The sequence below is a fragment of the Salvelinus alpinus genome, chromosome 21, assembly GCF_045679555.1.
Source record: "Salvelinus alpinus chromosome 21, SLU_Salpinus.1, whole genome shotgun sequence".
Taxonomy (NCBI): domain Eukaryota; kingdom Metazoa; phylum Chordata; class Actinopteri; order Salmoniformes; family Salmonidae; genus Salvelinus; species Salvelinus alpinus.
This window is the reverse complement of record NC_092106.1, coordinates 15,348,207-15,366,221: the sequence shown is the minus strand read 5'-3', so window position 1 is coordinate 15,366,221 and position 18,015 is coordinate 15,348,207. Positions and strand designations below refer to the sequence as shown.

At 38.6% G+C, this 18,015-nt stretch overlaps 1 protein-coding gene across 2 annotated transcripts; it reads left to right on the top strand.

Annotated features, from left to right (window-relative positions):
* Positions 1–3,067: 3,067 nt before the first annotated feature.
* On the top strand, positions 3,068–17,056 carry LOC139547900 (carotenoid-cleaving dioxygenase, mitochondrial-like). 2 transcript variants are annotated; one of them, XM_071357068.1, is made up of 13 exons: positions 3,068–9,175; positions 9,438–9,627; positions 9,767–9,978; positions 10,095–10,210; positions 10,446–10,548; positions 10,718–10,855; positions 11,097–11,257; positions 11,430–11,597; positions 13,350–13,487; positions 13,647–13,829; positions 13,992–14,102; positions 14,208–14,383; positions 15,271–17,056. In XM_071357068.1, the coding sequence occupies exons 1-12, from the start codon at positions 9,154–9,156 to the stop codon at positions 14,352–14,354; spliced, it is 1,689 nt and encodes a 562-aa protein (XP_071213169.1). In that variant the 5' UTR covers positions 3,068–9,153; the 3' UTR covers positions 14,355–14,383; positions 15,271–17,056. The 2 variants fall into 2 exon arrangements, with proteins under 2 accessions (XP_071213169.1, XP_071213168.1); XM_071357067.1 differs by lacking the exon at positions 15,271–17,056 and having other exon boundaries at positions 3,069–9,175; positions 14,208–14,643.
* Positions 17,057–18,015: the final 959 nt, after the last annotated feature.

Here is an 18,015-nt window from a genome sequence, read left to right as displayed (position 1 = left end):
AGGTAACTAGTAACTAATCAGTAACGGGACTTTGGGATGACCCAAACTCAGTAACGTAATCTGATTACATTCAGTAACTTTTAGAAATGTACGTTACCAATTTAACAACATATTGCTAGATAAATCAATGTTCAAGTTTATATAGCTGGCCATATATGGATGTTAAATTTTACTTTATGAGTTGGTTATGTAGGCTCCTTCTAACCCATCGCTTTCTACTACATATAATAATAATATGATTAAATTATATCTTTACATTAAAAACCAAAGTCTATCAGAATTCCAGTCATTCCAATAAATATTACACCCCTTGATCTTCAAGAATAGGACTTGGAAATATGGAAGTATAGATTAGCCAAATTGTTTTACCTGAGCATAACCCCAAAACTAAGGATTTATTAGCCACCCCTACTCAGTTGTTTAGGATTTTGTTGTCATTGAGGACTGATTGGGCTCATTGATTCGATGCTGGGCTCATCGATTCGATGCTGCGCTCAAAGAATGGCATGCTTTGAGCACTACTGAAAAGTGCTATTTACATGTGAAAAATTAATGCCATATGCTGCATTTGCTATAGGCCTATTGTTTACCTTTTTGTTGGTGACACTTTGATATCTTGATAATATGCAACTGTTTGAAGGGCAAATCATCAGATGAAATAATAAGAAAACAGTCACCCCGCCTCTGTTTTGGTAAAAAACTGAGGGATGGGCCTGGAGAAATGTAATCCCTCTCAGATTAATAGACATAGCTATGAATGCAAGGACTGATTATCCATGATATCAAAATTATTGTTTTAACCATGTTATGAGGCTATACAGGGGTTGTTTACATTTACAATGTTTACAAACATTGGGGGGAAACAAGCTTATATTTTTGGTTCTCATGGAGTGTGACAATTGAACTAAACTCATGAGGCATTTATAAAAGTTATATTCTTCAAGAATCAATGGATATATATACAGTACCAGTCAAAAGTTTGAACATACCTATTCACTCAAAGGTTTTTCTTTATTTTTACTAGTGAAGACATCAAAACTACTATGAGATAACACATATGGAATCATGTAGTAACCAAAAAAGTGTTCAATAAAATATTTTATATTAGAGATTCTTCAAAGTAGCCACCCTTTGTCTTGATGACAGCTTTGCACACTCTTGGCATTCTCTCAACCAGCTTCACGAGGAATGCTTTTCCAACAGTCCTGAAGGAGTTCCCACATATGCCGAGTACTTGTTGGCTGTTTTTCCTTCACTCTGCGGTCCAACTCATCCCGAACCATCTCAATTGGGTTGAGGTCAGGTGATTGTGGAGGCCAGGTCATCTGATGCAGCACTCCATCACTCTCCTTCTTGGTCAAATAGCCCTTATACAGCCTGGAAGTGTGTTGGGTCATTGTCCTGTTGAAAAACAAATGATAGTGGGACTAAGTGCAAACCAGATAGGATGGGGTATCGCTGCAGAATGCTGTGGTAGCCATGCTGGTTAAGTGTAAATCACAGTGTCACCAGCAAAGTACCATCACACCTCCTCCTCCATGCTTCACTTGGGAACGACACATGCAAAGATCATCCATTCACCTACTCTGTGTCTCACACAGACATGGCGGTTGGAACCAAATATGTAAAATTTGGACTCATCAGACCAAAGGACAGATTTCCACCGGTCTAATGTCCATTGCTCGTGTTTCTTGGCCCAAGCAATTCTCTTCTTATTATTGGTGTCCTTTAGTAGTGGTTTCTTTGCAGCAATTCGACCATGAAGGCCTGATTCACGCAGTCTCCTCTGAACAGTTGATGTGGAGATGTCTGTTACTTGAACTCTGTGAAGCATTTATTTGCACTGCAATCTGAGGTGCAGTGAACTCTAATGAATTCATCCTCTGCAGCAGAGGTAACTCTGGGTCTTCCTTTCCTGTGGCGGTCCTCATGAGAGTCAGTTTCATCATAGCGCTTGATGGTTTTTGCGACTGCACTTGAAGAAACTTTCAAAGTTCTTGACATTTTCCGTATTGACTGACCTTCATGTCTTAAAGTAATGATGGACTCTCGTTTCTTTTTGCTTATTTGAGCTGCTCTTGCCATAATATCACACTCGGGGCTCCCAAGTGTTGGGAGTACCATAGGGCGGCGCACAATTGGCCCAGCGTCGTCCGGGTTTGGCCGGTGTAGGCCGTCATTGTAAATAAGATTTTTTTCTTAACTGACTTGCATGGTTAAATTTAAAAAAATAAAAAATGGACTTGGTCTTTTACCAAATAGGACTATTTTCTGTATACCACCACTACCTTGTTATAACACAACTGATTGGCTCAAACGCATTAAGAAGGAAAGAAATTCCACAAATGTACTTTTAACAAGGCACACCTGTTAATTAAAAGTGTGCAGACCTGTCATCAAGGCAAAGGGTGGCTACTTTGAAGAATCTCAAATATATTTTGATTTGTTTAACACTTTTGTGTTAAACACTTATGTGATTCCACATGTGTTATTTCATAGTTTTGATGTCTTCATTATTATTCTACAATGTAGAAAATAGTTGAAAATAAAGAAAAACCCATGAATGAGTAGGTGTGTCCAAACTTTTGACTGGTACTGTATATAAAAGAAAATATGTTTTCTAAACAAGGCACATTTGTTTTGAAAGCATGGTGTAATTTGTACCCAATTTGAAATGAAACAGATTGAGGTTATGATCAAGTTGCTTCCTGTTAGGATAATGGCCATGGATACAAAAGGAAACTTTATTCTATATTTAGTTTTTTTGTGAGAACATAATTAGCATAACTGATCAACTCAAATCTGTAGTCCCAAGGCTGTCAATTTAGTATGGCATAAACACCACACTAATACATTTACATAATTGATCTCTTACAGACATGTCTGGGGTATTGACCAAAATGCCAATTATAGTTAGTTTGTAACTATTAAATATTTCTTACATGCTAAATACTGTAGAGGGTTTGCTGTCTTGTGAACATGTATTATCAAAACTCACTGCACAGTACACTCATCATATGATTTATCATCAAACATGTGTACCGACTTCAAGGTGAAATTGAGAAGATATGAAAATATGTTTGTTTGAGAACTAATACTTCATAAAAAGTCATTATAATAGTAGGAAACCATGATAGTCAGTTGATTGAAATAGCACAGCTCATCCTAAATCCACTTGCATTCAACCTATGGTCAGGAATTCAACATTACTTAAAGTTTGTCGAAAACCCCTGGTTTATCTTTGCATTTATGATGATATAACATTGAGCGGTTTCACATTCATGTCCCATATATGGTTTCCCTTTTCATCTGTGCCTAGACTGTATAAATCAGCGCTCATAAAGTCAGAGATGGGGTGACATGAGGGGAAATGGTTTATCTACCTACACCAGTTATTGCATTAACCACTTTAACATGCTCGCCTACGAATTATTTCCCTGTCAAGTTTGTCAAAGCATTTCTCCTCGTTTTGACAAACAGACAGTTTGGTTCAATTTAAGTGGGACATTGCAGTAACTGATGACACAGGCAGGCTATGGTATAGTTTGGCCTCACTGTGAGAGGATGTGAGTAGAGTCAGAAAGAAAACATGCTGAAATGACTGAGCTCTGCATCTGCAGCATTGCATATTTAGTATTTTTGATGAATGTCCATGGGGACAAGAGTGAGAAAGAAGAAAATGAGAAAATGTACAGTAACTGAAATGATTAGGAAATAGCTCTCAGCTTTAGACCACACACTGCTGAAAGGACACTGTACTTATTGTACAAAAATAACACTTTTGGATGTTAGATGATCGGAAATGCAGAGAGCATTTAAATTCAGACCTGGGTCAAATACACATGTCAAATGTGTGCTTGATTTAACCGTTTGCACTTTGGGTACTATGTTATTGGTTCCGTTGTACTGGCTAAAATGAATCAAGCACAGCTCAAGTATCTGAAAGTATTTGTAATACTGTAGGTCAGGGTTCCCCAATAGGCCAAATTAAGAAAAAAATCTCTCTCAACTAAAATCACCAGGAAATCAGCTCAAAGTGATTTTACTTTAGGAAATCTGCTCCCAAGTGTTCCCACGCATACATGGAGGCATATGTGATCGTATCCCAATGTAATAAAGGTCTGAAGTGTTCTGTTTTTGTCAAATATATCTGTTTGGGATTCTTGCAGTCAATTTGCAGTGTACAAATTATTTATAACTATGTTCCGCCCCATCGGCCCACGGCTGAATGTAATTGGTGACCCATCCATATCATGCGATAATGATAACTAGAACGATAAGTTTATAAATAATATGACCACAGTTTAAAATTATAATTTAAACGAATACTACTAATTTGATGGTTGTCGTCATCAGATGTCCCATTAACAACCACCCATATCAGCTAACTTTTTAATTTCACATTTCTCAAGTATAGGCAAATTATCATAATGAATGATAACAGCAAAATGCCTGTGATAAGTGATTGTAATGTTCGGTTTATTGTTCCAGCTACAGGCTACTGGCTAAAAAAGTTATGTGAACCCTTTGGAAATGCCTGGATTTCTGCATAAATTGGTCATAAAATTTGATCTGATCTTCATCTAGGTCACAACAATAGACAAACAGTCTGCTTAAACTAATAAAACACACACATTTATATGGTTTCATGTCTTTATTGAACACCCCGTGTAAATATTATAATTTTTTTAAGTATGTGAACCCTTGGATTTAATAACTGGTTGACCCTCCTTTGGCAGCAATAACCTCAACCAAACATTTTCTGTAGTTGCGGATCAGACATACACAACGGTCAGGAGGGCCACTCCAGAAGGCGTATTTTCTTCTGTTGAAGCTATTCTGTTGTTTATTTACTTCTGTGTTTTGGGTCGTTGTCCTGTTGCATCACTTAACTTCTGTTGAGCTTCAATTGGCGGACAGATAGCCTAACATTCTCCTGAAAAATGTCTTGACAAACTTGGGAATTCATTTTTCCGTCGATGATAGCAAGCTGTCCAGGCCCTTAGGCAGCAAAGCAGCCCCAAACCATGATGCTCCCTCCACCATACTTTACAGTTGGGATGAGGTTTTGATGTTGGTGTGCTGTGCCTTTTTTACTCCACAAGGTGTTTTGTGTTCCTTCCAAACAACTCAACTGTAGTTTCATCTGTCCACAGAATATTGTTCCAGTAGCACTGTGGAACATCCAGATGCTCATTTGCGAACTTCAGACATGCAGCAATGTTTTTTTTGGACAGCAGTGGCTTCTTTCTGTGGTGTCCTCCCATGAACACCATTCTTGTTTAGTGTTTCACGTATCGTAGACTCGTCAGAGATGTTAGCACATTCCAGAGATTTCTGTAAATCTTTAGCTGACACTCTAGGATTCTTCTTACTCTCATTGAGCATTCTGCACTGTGCTCTTGCAGTCATCTTTGCAGGACGGCCACTCCTAGGGAGAGTAGCAACAGTGCTGAACTTTCTCCATTTATAGACAATTTGTCTTTCCATGGACTGATGAACATAAAGGCTTTTAGAGATACTTTTGTAACCCTTTCCAGCTTTATGCAAGTCAACAATTCTTAATCTTAGGTATTCTGAGATCTCTTTTGTTCGAGGAATGGTTCACATTAGGCAATGCTTCTTGTGAATAGCAAACTTAAATTTTGTGAGTGTTTTTTATAGGGCAAGGCAGCTCTAACCAACATCTCCAATCTCGTCTCATTGATTGGACTCCAGGTTAGCTGACTCCTGAGTCCAATTAGCTTTTGGAGAAGTCATTAGCCTAGGGGTTCACATACTTTCCCCAACCTATACTGTGAATGTTTAAATTATGTATTCAATATAGACAAGAAAAATACAATAATTTGTGTGTTATCAGCTTAATGTTTGTCTATCGTTGTGACTCAGATTCAGATCAAATTTGATGACCAATTTATGCAGAAATCCAGGTAATTCCAAAGGGTTCACATACTTTTTCTTGCCACTGTACGTCAGAGGGACTGTTTCAATTCAGACAGTTTCACCCGCATATAACAAGAGATATGATAGGTGCTATCGTCCCGTTGGTTTAGGCTTATCCGTCATGAACAGGTCATTAGAAATCTGTGGTGTGTTATCTCCAGACATTTTACTTCTCTACACGGCATTAAATGACATTACAATTAACAAGGATTAACAGGGAGGAGCTTGTTCAGCGACCATCCAATCTTGGAAGACCAAAAGAATATGTTTCCATGCTGTATATAAGAAACGTCTTATTGGCTAAATGAGGAAAGTCTCGAGAGTTAGACTAAACATTCCAAACTGATAGGTTCATAGAAGGTGAGCACCACTGACCTGGCTCGAAAGGGAAAATGAAGACCATGATCTCTCAAGATAAAACATCATAAACACACATAATTATGGATACATGGAGAAATACAAACAAATATCTCAGGAAATTCCCTATAATACTGTCAAAAACAGCTTTTAAACAGCCTCATTCCACAATTTCAGTGTATAGAGCTGGAGGGTATGTTCAATATTATGAGTGCATGGAGGATTTTTTTGTCATGGGAATGTCCTGTACTGAAATTAGCTAATTTAACCAATTACTTACTTTCAAATGTAGGGACAGCTAGAGAATCAAAACAATCATAAACCCACTCTAAAAACACATGCTTTATCGACTGGGTTGGCTAACAACTTCCAGATTGTAATAACATTCAAATTGGGGGTAATATAACACAGTAAATTCACAGTTCAGCGTACTGCAGGGAAAATAACACTAAACCTACATTTAAGTGATAATACCAGAGAAGCCACTCAATGGGCACAGACGACAGTTCAACATCAATTTTTGTCAACTAAGGTGAATTCAAAGTGAAATAATCAAACATTTTTACCATGTCGGTGGATTTACTTTACTTTAAAAGATCAGTAAAAAAAAAAGGGGGGGAAAAAGACAGAAATTCACCAAATTCCTTTATGTTGATAACTTTTGCCCGGTTAGAGTCTGATAAGGTTCCAGACATCCCATAATGTGACTTTTTTGAAATGACTGAATTACTTTTAGTTAGTATTACCAAATAAAGTGAAACCACAAGTCTTTTGTTAATCTCCATCTTTTCATACATCTGTCCAGTGAGGATGTGTTTGAGCTGTAACATGACATGTAATACTGATGCAAGTTTAACAGCAGCTGTGCGACATGCTTCATGGGGTTAACGGAGGGACACGTTCAGGGGTCAGTTATCATACAATCGTAGTTCTTGTTTTTGTAAGTTAACATTTACGGTTCATGACCGTAAACGTACCCTCATCTCGAACTTCACTGTGCAATTGAGGTCAACTCTTAAAACACTCAGGCATGTATTACACCAATCTCTTTGGTATTACTCTTGCCATGGCAATGTTTTAAAGGGTTACATACAGTAATTGTTCTGCCAAATATGGCCATGACAATATTTAATAACACTATACTGAAAAATATTATAAAAGTGTATTATAATAAAGATACAAAATATTTAATAGAATAAGGATAGGATCAACTTTAATGTCCCTGAGGCATCTTAGAAAATTGGATGAAACTTTTAAAAAGGTGAGGAACATGATCTCCAAGATGGATATCAGTTCACATAAAGCATAATAATAATAAAAAAAGCTCCATATTCATTGTCTGGAAATTATAAGCAATGTCTCTGAAAATCCCCTGACACAAATAGCTGTTGTTGTTTTATTAATAAAACAGCCTAAGGATACAGAGCTGGAGCATGTCAAATATTATGACTGGACGGTTTGTTCTGTTGGACTTTCCTGGTCTAGAAACAACACTGTAATAATGAGGTCTGCTGCTTTATCGTAGCCCTTTCCTGCAGTCAAATGGCCTAGAGGCCTCATGGTGGAAGGTTAAGAGTTTTCACAATTTCATAATTCATTTAAAAAAAAAAAAAAAACGCCGAAATCCAGTGTTTCTTTTACCTTTTTCATACATAGGCAGCCGCTAAGGTCGATAGCGACAATTGATCACCTTTCAGACAGTTAACAAAGTGCCACATCAGAAGCATCTGTACCTTTTCAGACAGTAGAACTCTGCTCCTGCATAGAATGTTCAGTAGTTCAGTAAACGTTGGTGATTGATGTGCTGTGTTGTTTTTCTGCTTCTGTTTTTTTATGGTAAGATAGATTGATGTGTTTTCTTTCTACTAAATGTATTGGTACGTCATTGTATTTACAAACTTCAAAGTACTTTGCTTAGGAGAGAGTGGTCTGCAAGCAGGCAGGCAGCTCGAGATCATTTGATTGGCTATCTCCAGAGAAAGTTGTGTGTCGGCATTTAAAAAGCTGTAGTGTATGTACCCTTTCAGACAAAACAAACATACCATAGCCGAGGCGCTTTCAAGGCGCCACATTCCATGTCTGAAAGGTGTATAGTTCAAACGGTTTTGTAATATTTCAGTCTTCTGTGTGTATATAAAGTTTAATATTGGGATGCAAACTCAAAATACATTCAACTCTATATCTGACATGGTACAGGTGTATTTTATTTTTAAGCCCATAACCATGTGTTATACTTTTGTTTCAAAGTAGATTTGTTTAAGACTACCAAGAAACACTGTGTGACCTTGACTACAGCCCACTGCAGTAAAAGGTTAAATAACAAATAATGTACACAGATCTCTTAAATATACAGACAGCTAATGAACATGCTCCAAAATATCATGTTTTATACAGTGTAGGTCCTGCTGTGTTAGTTTACAACTTCTGGAGCCGATCCAGAGATCATCCCCCTGATTGGGTTATCAGGGTTATTTTTTGACCGCAGAGGAAGATGTTTGGGATTGGGAGTGCTGCAGTTTTGTCACTGACAGGGAAATATAGGACTAGTAAACGCCCAGTGCACTGCTTTGTGAGATGTTTTTATTACATTTCTTATTCATACATATATTTTTGTTTAGATTTTTCAGGGCGTGCTGCAGCACCCCTACTTCTCGCGCCTATGCTTACAGACCTTCTGTTCTGCAAAGACTTACGTAAGAACCACCACGTGGTCTAAAGGGTTGTGCTACAGCTACAGTATAAAGCTCAGCATGGTTACACTAAGCAGCACACAGGAGCTTCACATGAGAAGAGTCCTATCACTTGCACTCCCATCAAGCAAGACAGCCACAAACATTCTCAATCCTGACAACCATGTCACCTCCAAGGAATACAGGTAAGTTGATGTTCTCCAATGAGGTTAAAGCGTTTTGCAGTCAGACTGTATATTTCCTAATTTATTTTAATCTCATCTTTAAAACATTTGACTATTCAGTTTGTTAAAAAAATCTAAAAGAGTCATTTATTGTAGGCCTATTAATCCCCACAAGCTCCTTTAATACAATTTCTAGTTCTGCTTTGATATCCATCTGCTGTTTTGCTTTGTAGGTCTTCAGATGTTTTGGGGTAATAATATTGTCTGGACTTTGTCCTTGCAGACCTGAAAAATAAGAATAAGGATCATCATTACACAGACGTGCACGGCCTGCCATGCATTGAGAAGATCGTGGCCTCTGTGGATGAGACCCCAGAGGCCATCAGTACTAATATCAGTGGAACTATCCCAGAGTGGATTAGTGGCAATTTCCTCAGAAACGGACCAGGAAAGTTTGAGATTGGTAATAATAAGTGAGTATATTTTAACAAGCTATATATGTTTGACCAGAATCAGATGAGGTGTAAATGACTATTTCTGCATATAAGAAATTATTTACTGTAAGTCTCACCAAGTCAAAGTACTACATTAACTATTTCTTCTGCTTCTCAGATTCAACCACTGGTTTGACGGAATGGCCCTCCTGCATCAGTTCAAAATCGCAGGGGGTCAGGTGACCTACAAGAGCCGCTTCCTGGGCAGTGACTGCTACACAGCTAACAGTGAGAACAGCCGCATCGTTGTGTCTGAATTCGGGACTGTGGCCATGCCAGACCCCTGCAAGAACTTCTTCCAGCGCTTTCTGTCCCGGTTCGAACTGCCAAGTGAGTTTACAGTTCAAGTCTGCAGTTCAGGAATTTGAGGTAAAAGAGTGTTAAATATATGACAGAGAATTGATTTGCATTGTACTAATCAAATGAAAACTGTCTTTGGTCCACAGAAGCGTCAGATAATGACAATGTGAGCTTTGTGACGTACAAAGGTGATTACTATGTGAGCACGGAGACAAACTTCATGCACAAGGTGGACCCTGAGACACTTGAAACAAAGGAAAAGGTAGGCCTTAATAAAATATTGCATCAGAGCTACTAGAGTGCAGCTTTTTATTTTATTTTTAAAGGCCTACACACACACTACCAACAGTAGCCTTTATACACAAAGGGTTTCATTCAGTCTAAACAAATAGCCAAATGTTTTGGTTGAAATATTTAAAAAAAATACCTATTGCATTATAGGATAGCATGACTGAAGGGCTATTAAGACATTTCATTGTTGTTGTTGCTCTCAACAGGTGGACTGGAGCAAATTCATCGCTGTCAATGGAGCCACTGCCCACCCCCACACAGACCCTGATGGTACAACATACAACATGGGGAATTCTTACTCTGCTAAAGGTAAGTAAGGAACTAGCCCCTGCCCATTCACTAACCACCTTCACTAAAGTCTAACATGTATTACAGATTAAGAATGACAAAACACAAACCACAAACCTAAAATCTGCTTGAAAAGAAATGGCCAAAGGTTAGATTTCCACGTTCCAAATAAACCCTGTCTTTTTATCAGGTGCAATTTACAATATAATCCGCGTGCCTCCGACAAAGACAACGCCAGAAAACCCAGAGGAAACCCTGGAGGGAGCTACTGTGGTCTGTTCTATTCCCTCAGTGGACAAGACAAGACCTTCATACTACCACAGCTTTGGTGAGCAGACCACACAAAGCCTCCACAGGCTTCATAGCTAATGATACATTTAAATGTAAACAGCCTTTCATGTAAACCCTCTCACGAGTAGATGGCTCACTCACACAACCATGTTCAAACCAAAATGGTCATGTTTCATCCTTTTGTTAATCAGAATGCACAGCAATGATCTATCAATACTGATATGATCTGACTCAACTCTAAAAGAGTGGCAATTGATATACTGCTCATTTGATTTCAGCAATGTCGGAGAATTACGTGGTGTTTATTGAGCAGCCTATAAAAATGGACCTCTTGAAGATTGTTACAGGCAAGCTGAGAGGAAAGGGTATCAGCGATGGGGTCTACTGGGACCCTAAACTTGAGACCATCTTTCATTTGATTAACAAGCAAACAGGCAAGGTAAGACCTTGGTATAGAAAGCCCTGGAACTCTTGGAGTCTCTCAATTAGTTTAGAAAGTTTTGGTAAGAGACAAGCCAGGAACGAGACAACAAAGGATACTAAGCCTACAGTAATTACTTGTAAGTTACACGCTTCATTTCTGATGACTGACTTCCTTTATTCTCTTCCAGCTCTACTCAGTCAAGTATCACGCCAAAGCGCTGTCCACGTTCCACCAGATCAATGCCTGGGAGGAGAATGGCTTCCTGGTTATGGATCTCTGTGCCGCAGACGATGGCAAAGCCATCAACAACTACATGGTTCAGAACATGCGCAAGTCAGGAGAGGCTCTCGACGAGGTTAGTATCTGTCTAAACTGAAGGGTATAACACTTCATAACTTTAATGAATAAGCACTAAAAAAAGACTAATACTAACTACAAATACGTATTTCATTATTTGTAAACATTTATAATTGTTTAAAATATTATATAAAGCATATATAATGGCTTATTCATTAAAGCTATACAATATACTATAGTTTTGGCAAGTCAGTTGGGACATCTACGTTGTGCATGACACAAGTAATTTTTCCAACAATTGCTTACAGATTATTCCACTTATAATTCACTGTATCACAATTCCAGTGGGTCAGAAGTTTACATACACTATGTTGACTGTGCCTTTAAACAGCTTGGAAAATTCCAGAAAATTATTGTCATGGCTTTAGAAGCTTCTGATTGACATCATTTGAGTCAATTGGAGGTGTACCTGTGGATGTATTTCAAGGCCTACCTTCAAACTCAGTGCCTCTTTGCTTGACATCATGGGGAAATCAAAAGAAATCCTTGGGAGCAATTTCCAAATGCCTGAAAGTACCACGTTCATCTGTACAAACAATAGTACGCAAGTATGAACACCATGGAACCACACAGCCGTCATACTGCTCAGGAAGGAGATGCGTTCTGTCTCCTAGAGATTGAACGTACTTTGGTGCAAAAAGTGCAAATCAATCCCGGAACAACAGCAAAAGACCTTGTGAAGATGCTGGAGGAAACAGGTACAAAGGTATCTATATCCACAGTAAAACGAGTCCTATATCGACATAACCTGAAAGGCCGCTCAGCAAGGAAGAAGCCACTGCTCCAAAACCGCCCTAAAAAAGCCAGACTATGGTTTGCAACTGCACATGGGGACAATGATCGTACTTTTTGGAGAAATGCCCTCTGGTCTGATGAAACAAAAATAGAACTGTCTGGCCATAATGACAATCATTATGTTTGGAGGAAAAGGGGGGAGGCTTGCAAGCCGAAGAACACCATCCCAACCGTGAAGCACGGGGGTGGCAGCATCATGTTGTGGGGGTGCTTTGCTGCAGGAGGGACTGGTGCACTTCACAAAACAGATGGAATCACGAGGAAGGAAAATGATGTGGATATATTGAAGCAACATCTCAAGACATCAGGCAGGATGGTAAAGCTTGGTTGCAAATGGGTCTTCCAAATGGACATTGACCCCAAGCATACTTCCAAAGTTGTGGCAAAATGGCTTAAGGACAACAAAGTCAAGGTATTGGAGTGGGCATCACAAAGCCCTGACTTCAATCCTATAGAAAATTTGTGGGCACAACTGAAAAAGCGTGTGCGAGCAAGGAGGCCTACAAACCTGACTCAGTTACACCAGCTCTGCCAGGAGGAATGGGCCAAAATTCACCCAACTTATTGTGGGAAGCTTGTGGAAGGCTACCCGAAACATTTGACCCAAGTTAAACAATTTAAAGGCAATGCTACCAAAAACTAATTGAGTGTATGTAAACTTCTGACCCACTTGGACTGTTATGAAAAAAATAAAAGCTGAAATAAATCATTCTCTCTACTATTATTCTGACATTTCACATTCTTAAAATAAAGTGGTGACCCTAACTGACCTAAGACAGGGAATTCTTTACTAGGATTAAATGTCAGGAATTGTGAAAAACTGAGTTTAAATGTATTTGGCTAAGGTGTATGTCAACTTCTGACTTCAATTGTAAGTGTAACCAGCTGAAATCACTAGGATCAGGAATCCTACATGTGAACTGGTTGAGGTTGAAAATATTTTTGTTTCAATTAGGTGTACAACACTATGTGCAGAGTGTTCCCCCGGCGATTTGTCTTGCCTCTCAACGTCGACATGGAGACACCCTGTGGGCAAAATCTGAACACTCGCCCCGACAGTACCGCCACTGCCACCAAGACTGCTAAGGACAAGGTGTGTGTACAATAATCATGCACAATCTTCTGTTATACAGCACTGCTGAAATACAACACTCATTTTCCAATCAAGTTCATTAAACAAAAAGTTATGTGATTAGCCTCCACATTATGTGAATATTCAGCATCAGAGCCTCACTAAACACTCTCTCTGCAGGTGTTCTGTACACATGAGGATCTGCACGATGAGGAACTCCATAAGTACGGAGGTCTCGAGTTCCCACAAATCAACTATGCCAAGTACAACACCAAACCATATCGCTACTTCTACGGTTGCGGTTTCAGACATCTAGTAGGAGACACTCTCATCAAGATGGACCTCCAAGGCAAAAGAATGAAGGTTGGTTTAGTTATATTGATTCTTCCTTCCCTTTTAAACACACTGTAGAATATCTGCATCAGTAACAGTACTCTGTTGCGATGAGTGATGTAGGCCTAGGTAATATTTGGCAGTTTGATGTTAGGAAGTTCAATGCTGACCTTCACACTACTGCGCTTTAAGGTGTGGGAGCATCCTGGACTGTACCCTTCAGAACCTGTCTTTGTACCCTTGCCTGGCGCTACAGAAGAGGATGAAGGTGTCATTATGTCTGTGGTCATCACTCCAAATAAGGTCAGTTCCCCTTTAAACACCTATGCCCGTTGGTAAACAATTGTTGCACTCCTAACTCCCAATGTTAGCCTCCTAACTTAATGTAAACATGTTCCTCTTCTCCAGGACAAAAGCACGTTCCTGTTGGTTTTGGATGCCAAGACATTCAAAGAGTTGGGCAGAGCTGAGGTGCCTGTGAACATTCCCTATGGTTTCCATGGGACATTCAACTCCACTATGACTCATAGAAGGCTTCTATCAGAAAAAAATTAGGAGAGGCCCATCAGAGTAACAACACAAAGGTGTGAATTGTACTGTGTTCTCCCTTTTTTTTTCTTGTGAAGTATATCCTTTCTGATGATTGACTAGAGAGCCATCAAAGCACCTTATTGTGAAGTTTACTTTAAAGCACTGTGAAAAACTTGTTAGTTCCATGCAAACAAAGAAAATGTGTGTCCACTCCTGTTTTGTGAACATATCAATCCTCTATATAAACAACTTATAATAAAAATATGTTTTAAGAAAAGTCATGGGCAAATGTTTTATAATTTTGTTCACTCACCACCAAAAAGGTCGTAATAAATCTTTCAAAAATACTATTAGAAAAAGTGAAATATAGGCTATGATAACACCACGCAATATTCCATGTGATACACAGATGAATTAGTCCTAGTCTGAATGAAATCCATTGACACGTGTGGTCACTCACACAACAGTTACTTCCTAAAAGTTAGTTTCCTGATTGTTAATGGTTAGGCTATATTTCACTGTCTCAAGTAAAAAGGATAACTGATTATATACATTTTCAAAGACGAGTGCTTAACTTTGGATATTGCACACACTGAAACGTCAATCTTTTAAACCAATTTATTGTTTACAGTAGGCTACATAGGCCTAGAGCAACAGTATTCCTAATGTTTAAATACAAATAAATAGCTCATATATAAAGATATTAACCACAATGACACTCACATTTTGTTTGCCAGTGTGGGATTAAGAGTGAAGACAGTCAACATAAAAAGCATACATACAGGTAAAAATAAAAAGTACCGACATGTTACTGATTGAGATCCGTGAGGAAATATTTACAAATGTCTGTAGCACACAGGCCTGTGTTGCTAGTCTATCCCTGCAGTTTGTCAGAAATAAGAGCCAAGGTACGCCTCAAGTGTTCTTTCTTCTCTTTCAGGTGTGACTCCAAGTTTCTGGCCTCCATCAATATGTCTTCCAACTCCCTAACTTGTGAGGCATCTATTGCAGCCCTCTCACTGTAGGAAACAAAGGCACTACGTAGGATGGACATGATAGTGTGTACAGATTATTTAAAGAGAAGCATATTCACCTAATGCTTGTTTATCATAATAAAAAACTGTGTGTGTATGCAGTATGCTTGCCTCGGTACTTAACATAATATGTGATGTGGGTTAAGTACTGACATTTAAACTCCTAAATGTGTTCTGACATTACAAAGAATGGAATGAAAACCTGTTCTCACCACATTTGTCACATTACCTTTGTTGTACCTACCTCAACACTTCAGAGTATTTGGAAAATAGCATGTTGACCTCTCTATTTGCACCTATCATTTGAAGGAAAGTAAAAAGAGCAGTAATGTATATATCAATACAAGCCATTTACCAGACACTTTTATCAAAAGCAACTTAGTCATAAGTGCATTCAATTTACGTACTGGTGGGTCTCGGGAATTGAACCCACTATCCTAGCGTTGCAAGCTACCACATGAGCTACATTCTATTGTTAGATAAATATTTTTTCTTGTAAATGGTATCAATTGAGCTAAACATTTATAATTCTAATCTATGAAACATAGAGATACAAATGATTCCAAACCAAATATGTGCATACCTGCAAGTTCAGCCTCAAACAAATCTGAAGAGTATGAAGCTGGTGTTTTACTACTGGGTGTTTTTTTCTTTTTTGCTGGAGAATTGTCACAATATGCAGATGTTTGTTCAACCTATTGCAATGAAAGAGAAAATACAACTCAAATACTACAACACAATCAATACGGATTTGCATGGACTAACGTTAACTAATAAGAAATGGACATTGATATGGTTGAGTTGAGAATAGATGTAAATATGTAAGTTAGCTAGGCTATCCCAAAGGTGAATGGAATACTTGTTTTTCTAATGGCCCTGTGGAGTTTATGTACTTTTCCAGCAGATGGCATCAAAACTGCAGCATTTCCTGACCTCTTGTGCCAATTTTTGTTTTGGGCCTTTGTTGTCCATTCCCCTCCCTGTCGGTGGCATCACTCTGCCTGGCATTGGTCACTTAAACGTTTTTCACACTCACTGCTTGCTAAAAAGTTACGTGTAGAGATATCTGCGGTTAGCTACAATGGCTGATGAGAGACTGCATTTTAACACCGTGTAACATGCTAACGTTAGCTAATGTTTCTTCGCCTGTCTAACTGAAAAATTCCAGCTAGCGAACAACAAGCTATCAGCTGCAGAATCAGCGCAGCTGACCACAACTAAGTTAATTAACAAACCCTGCTATCTAAACTAGCTAACGTTTGGTTAGCCAACGGTTGCTGGCAGGGTCTTATCGTTAGCTAGAATGTTTTGCTTAAACACATCCTTAATTGATTTCAAAGTAATTTACAAAAATGCGTTATGTAAAATTGAGTAGCTAGCTACCTAAAACATTAGAAAAGTAGACTTACTTTAACGTATCCGTTTGGTTTGCCAAATTCGAATTCCGATTGTTTTGCGCGAGCCAATCCGAAAGTTTCATAAATTTTACGAACCTACTGTTCCTTATTATTTTATAAATCCCTCAAACTTGTGAAACTTAAAAAGTTGGAAAAAATATTAAAAGTCATGTCTCTGAATGTCTGTTAAAAAAGAACGTCCTGAATAAAAAAAAATGTTGGGGGGGGGTTCGCCTGGTGTTTTATTGTTTTCATTGTATTCACAGGAATGTCCCTGTATTGATGTGTAATATTGTTATTATTGATGATTTTTTTTTTTTTTTTTAAGAATAAATGACTAAAATACAAAAAAATACTATTATGATCTACCGCCACCTACTGTTAGACAGTGAAGAATATTACAGACAAATCCTAAATCCTATACCCCAAATATTCAAATATCTTAATGATAGTGTCTGATTATGCAATGAACCTCTGGTACTTTATGTACAGTAAGTACTGAATTGGTTGATGTTTATCCTTGTGCGTTTTTAGTCCATGTGCTGCCTGGCTGTCTTGTCTATAATAAAGGCAGTCTGAATTCCCCTATGTTACCTGTTAATGCATTTAACTACATCTGTATTTGAAGATAAGTGTGTTTATATGAGAAATTAATTGCCTTTAAAATGTGTGTCTGCTGTATGAACACAACAACGACCCTCCTGATGGCTGTTTCTGAAAAACCTGTGCCTGGTCAGCACAATTGGTATAGGGTAGCTGCAACTCCCTTCATCCTCAATGGCACAGAACCACAGATAGAACAATGAGCTGTTGCAGACCAACCCAGCCAGAGCTAGTTATAATGATATAGCTCTTGCTGCAGGTGATTCCTTGATCCACCTCTTCTGTATACATCTGGCTCTTCTTTGGACACTGTTAACAAACTTCCAAACGAGCTTCAATGCCATACAACACTCCTTCCGTAGCCTCCAACTGCTCTTAAATGGTAGTAAAACTAAATGCATGCTCTTCAACCGATCGCTGCCCGCACCCGCCCGCCCGACTAGCATCACTACTAAGGACGGTTCTGACTTAGAATATGTGTAAACTGTAAACTCTCCTTCCAGATTCATATTAAGCATCTCCAATCCAAAATTAAATCTAGAATCGGCTTCCTTTTTCGCAACAAAGCCTCCTTCACTCACGCTGCCAAACATACCCTCGTAAAACTGACTATCCTCGACTTCGGCGATGTCATTTACAAAATAGCCTCCA

Coding starts and splice junctions, on each gene's coding strand:
- LOC139547900 (XM_071357068.1), top strand. CDS start 9,154: ATGTCACCTCCAAGGAATACAG. Junction 9,176..9,437: donor GTCACCTCCAAGGAATACAG/GTAAGTTGATGT, acceptor TTGTCCTTGCAG/ACCTGAAAAATAAGAATAAG. Junction 11,598..13,349: donor CAGGAGAGGCTCTCGACGAG/GTTAGTATCTGT, acceptor TGTTTCAATTAG/GTGTACAACACTATGTGCAG.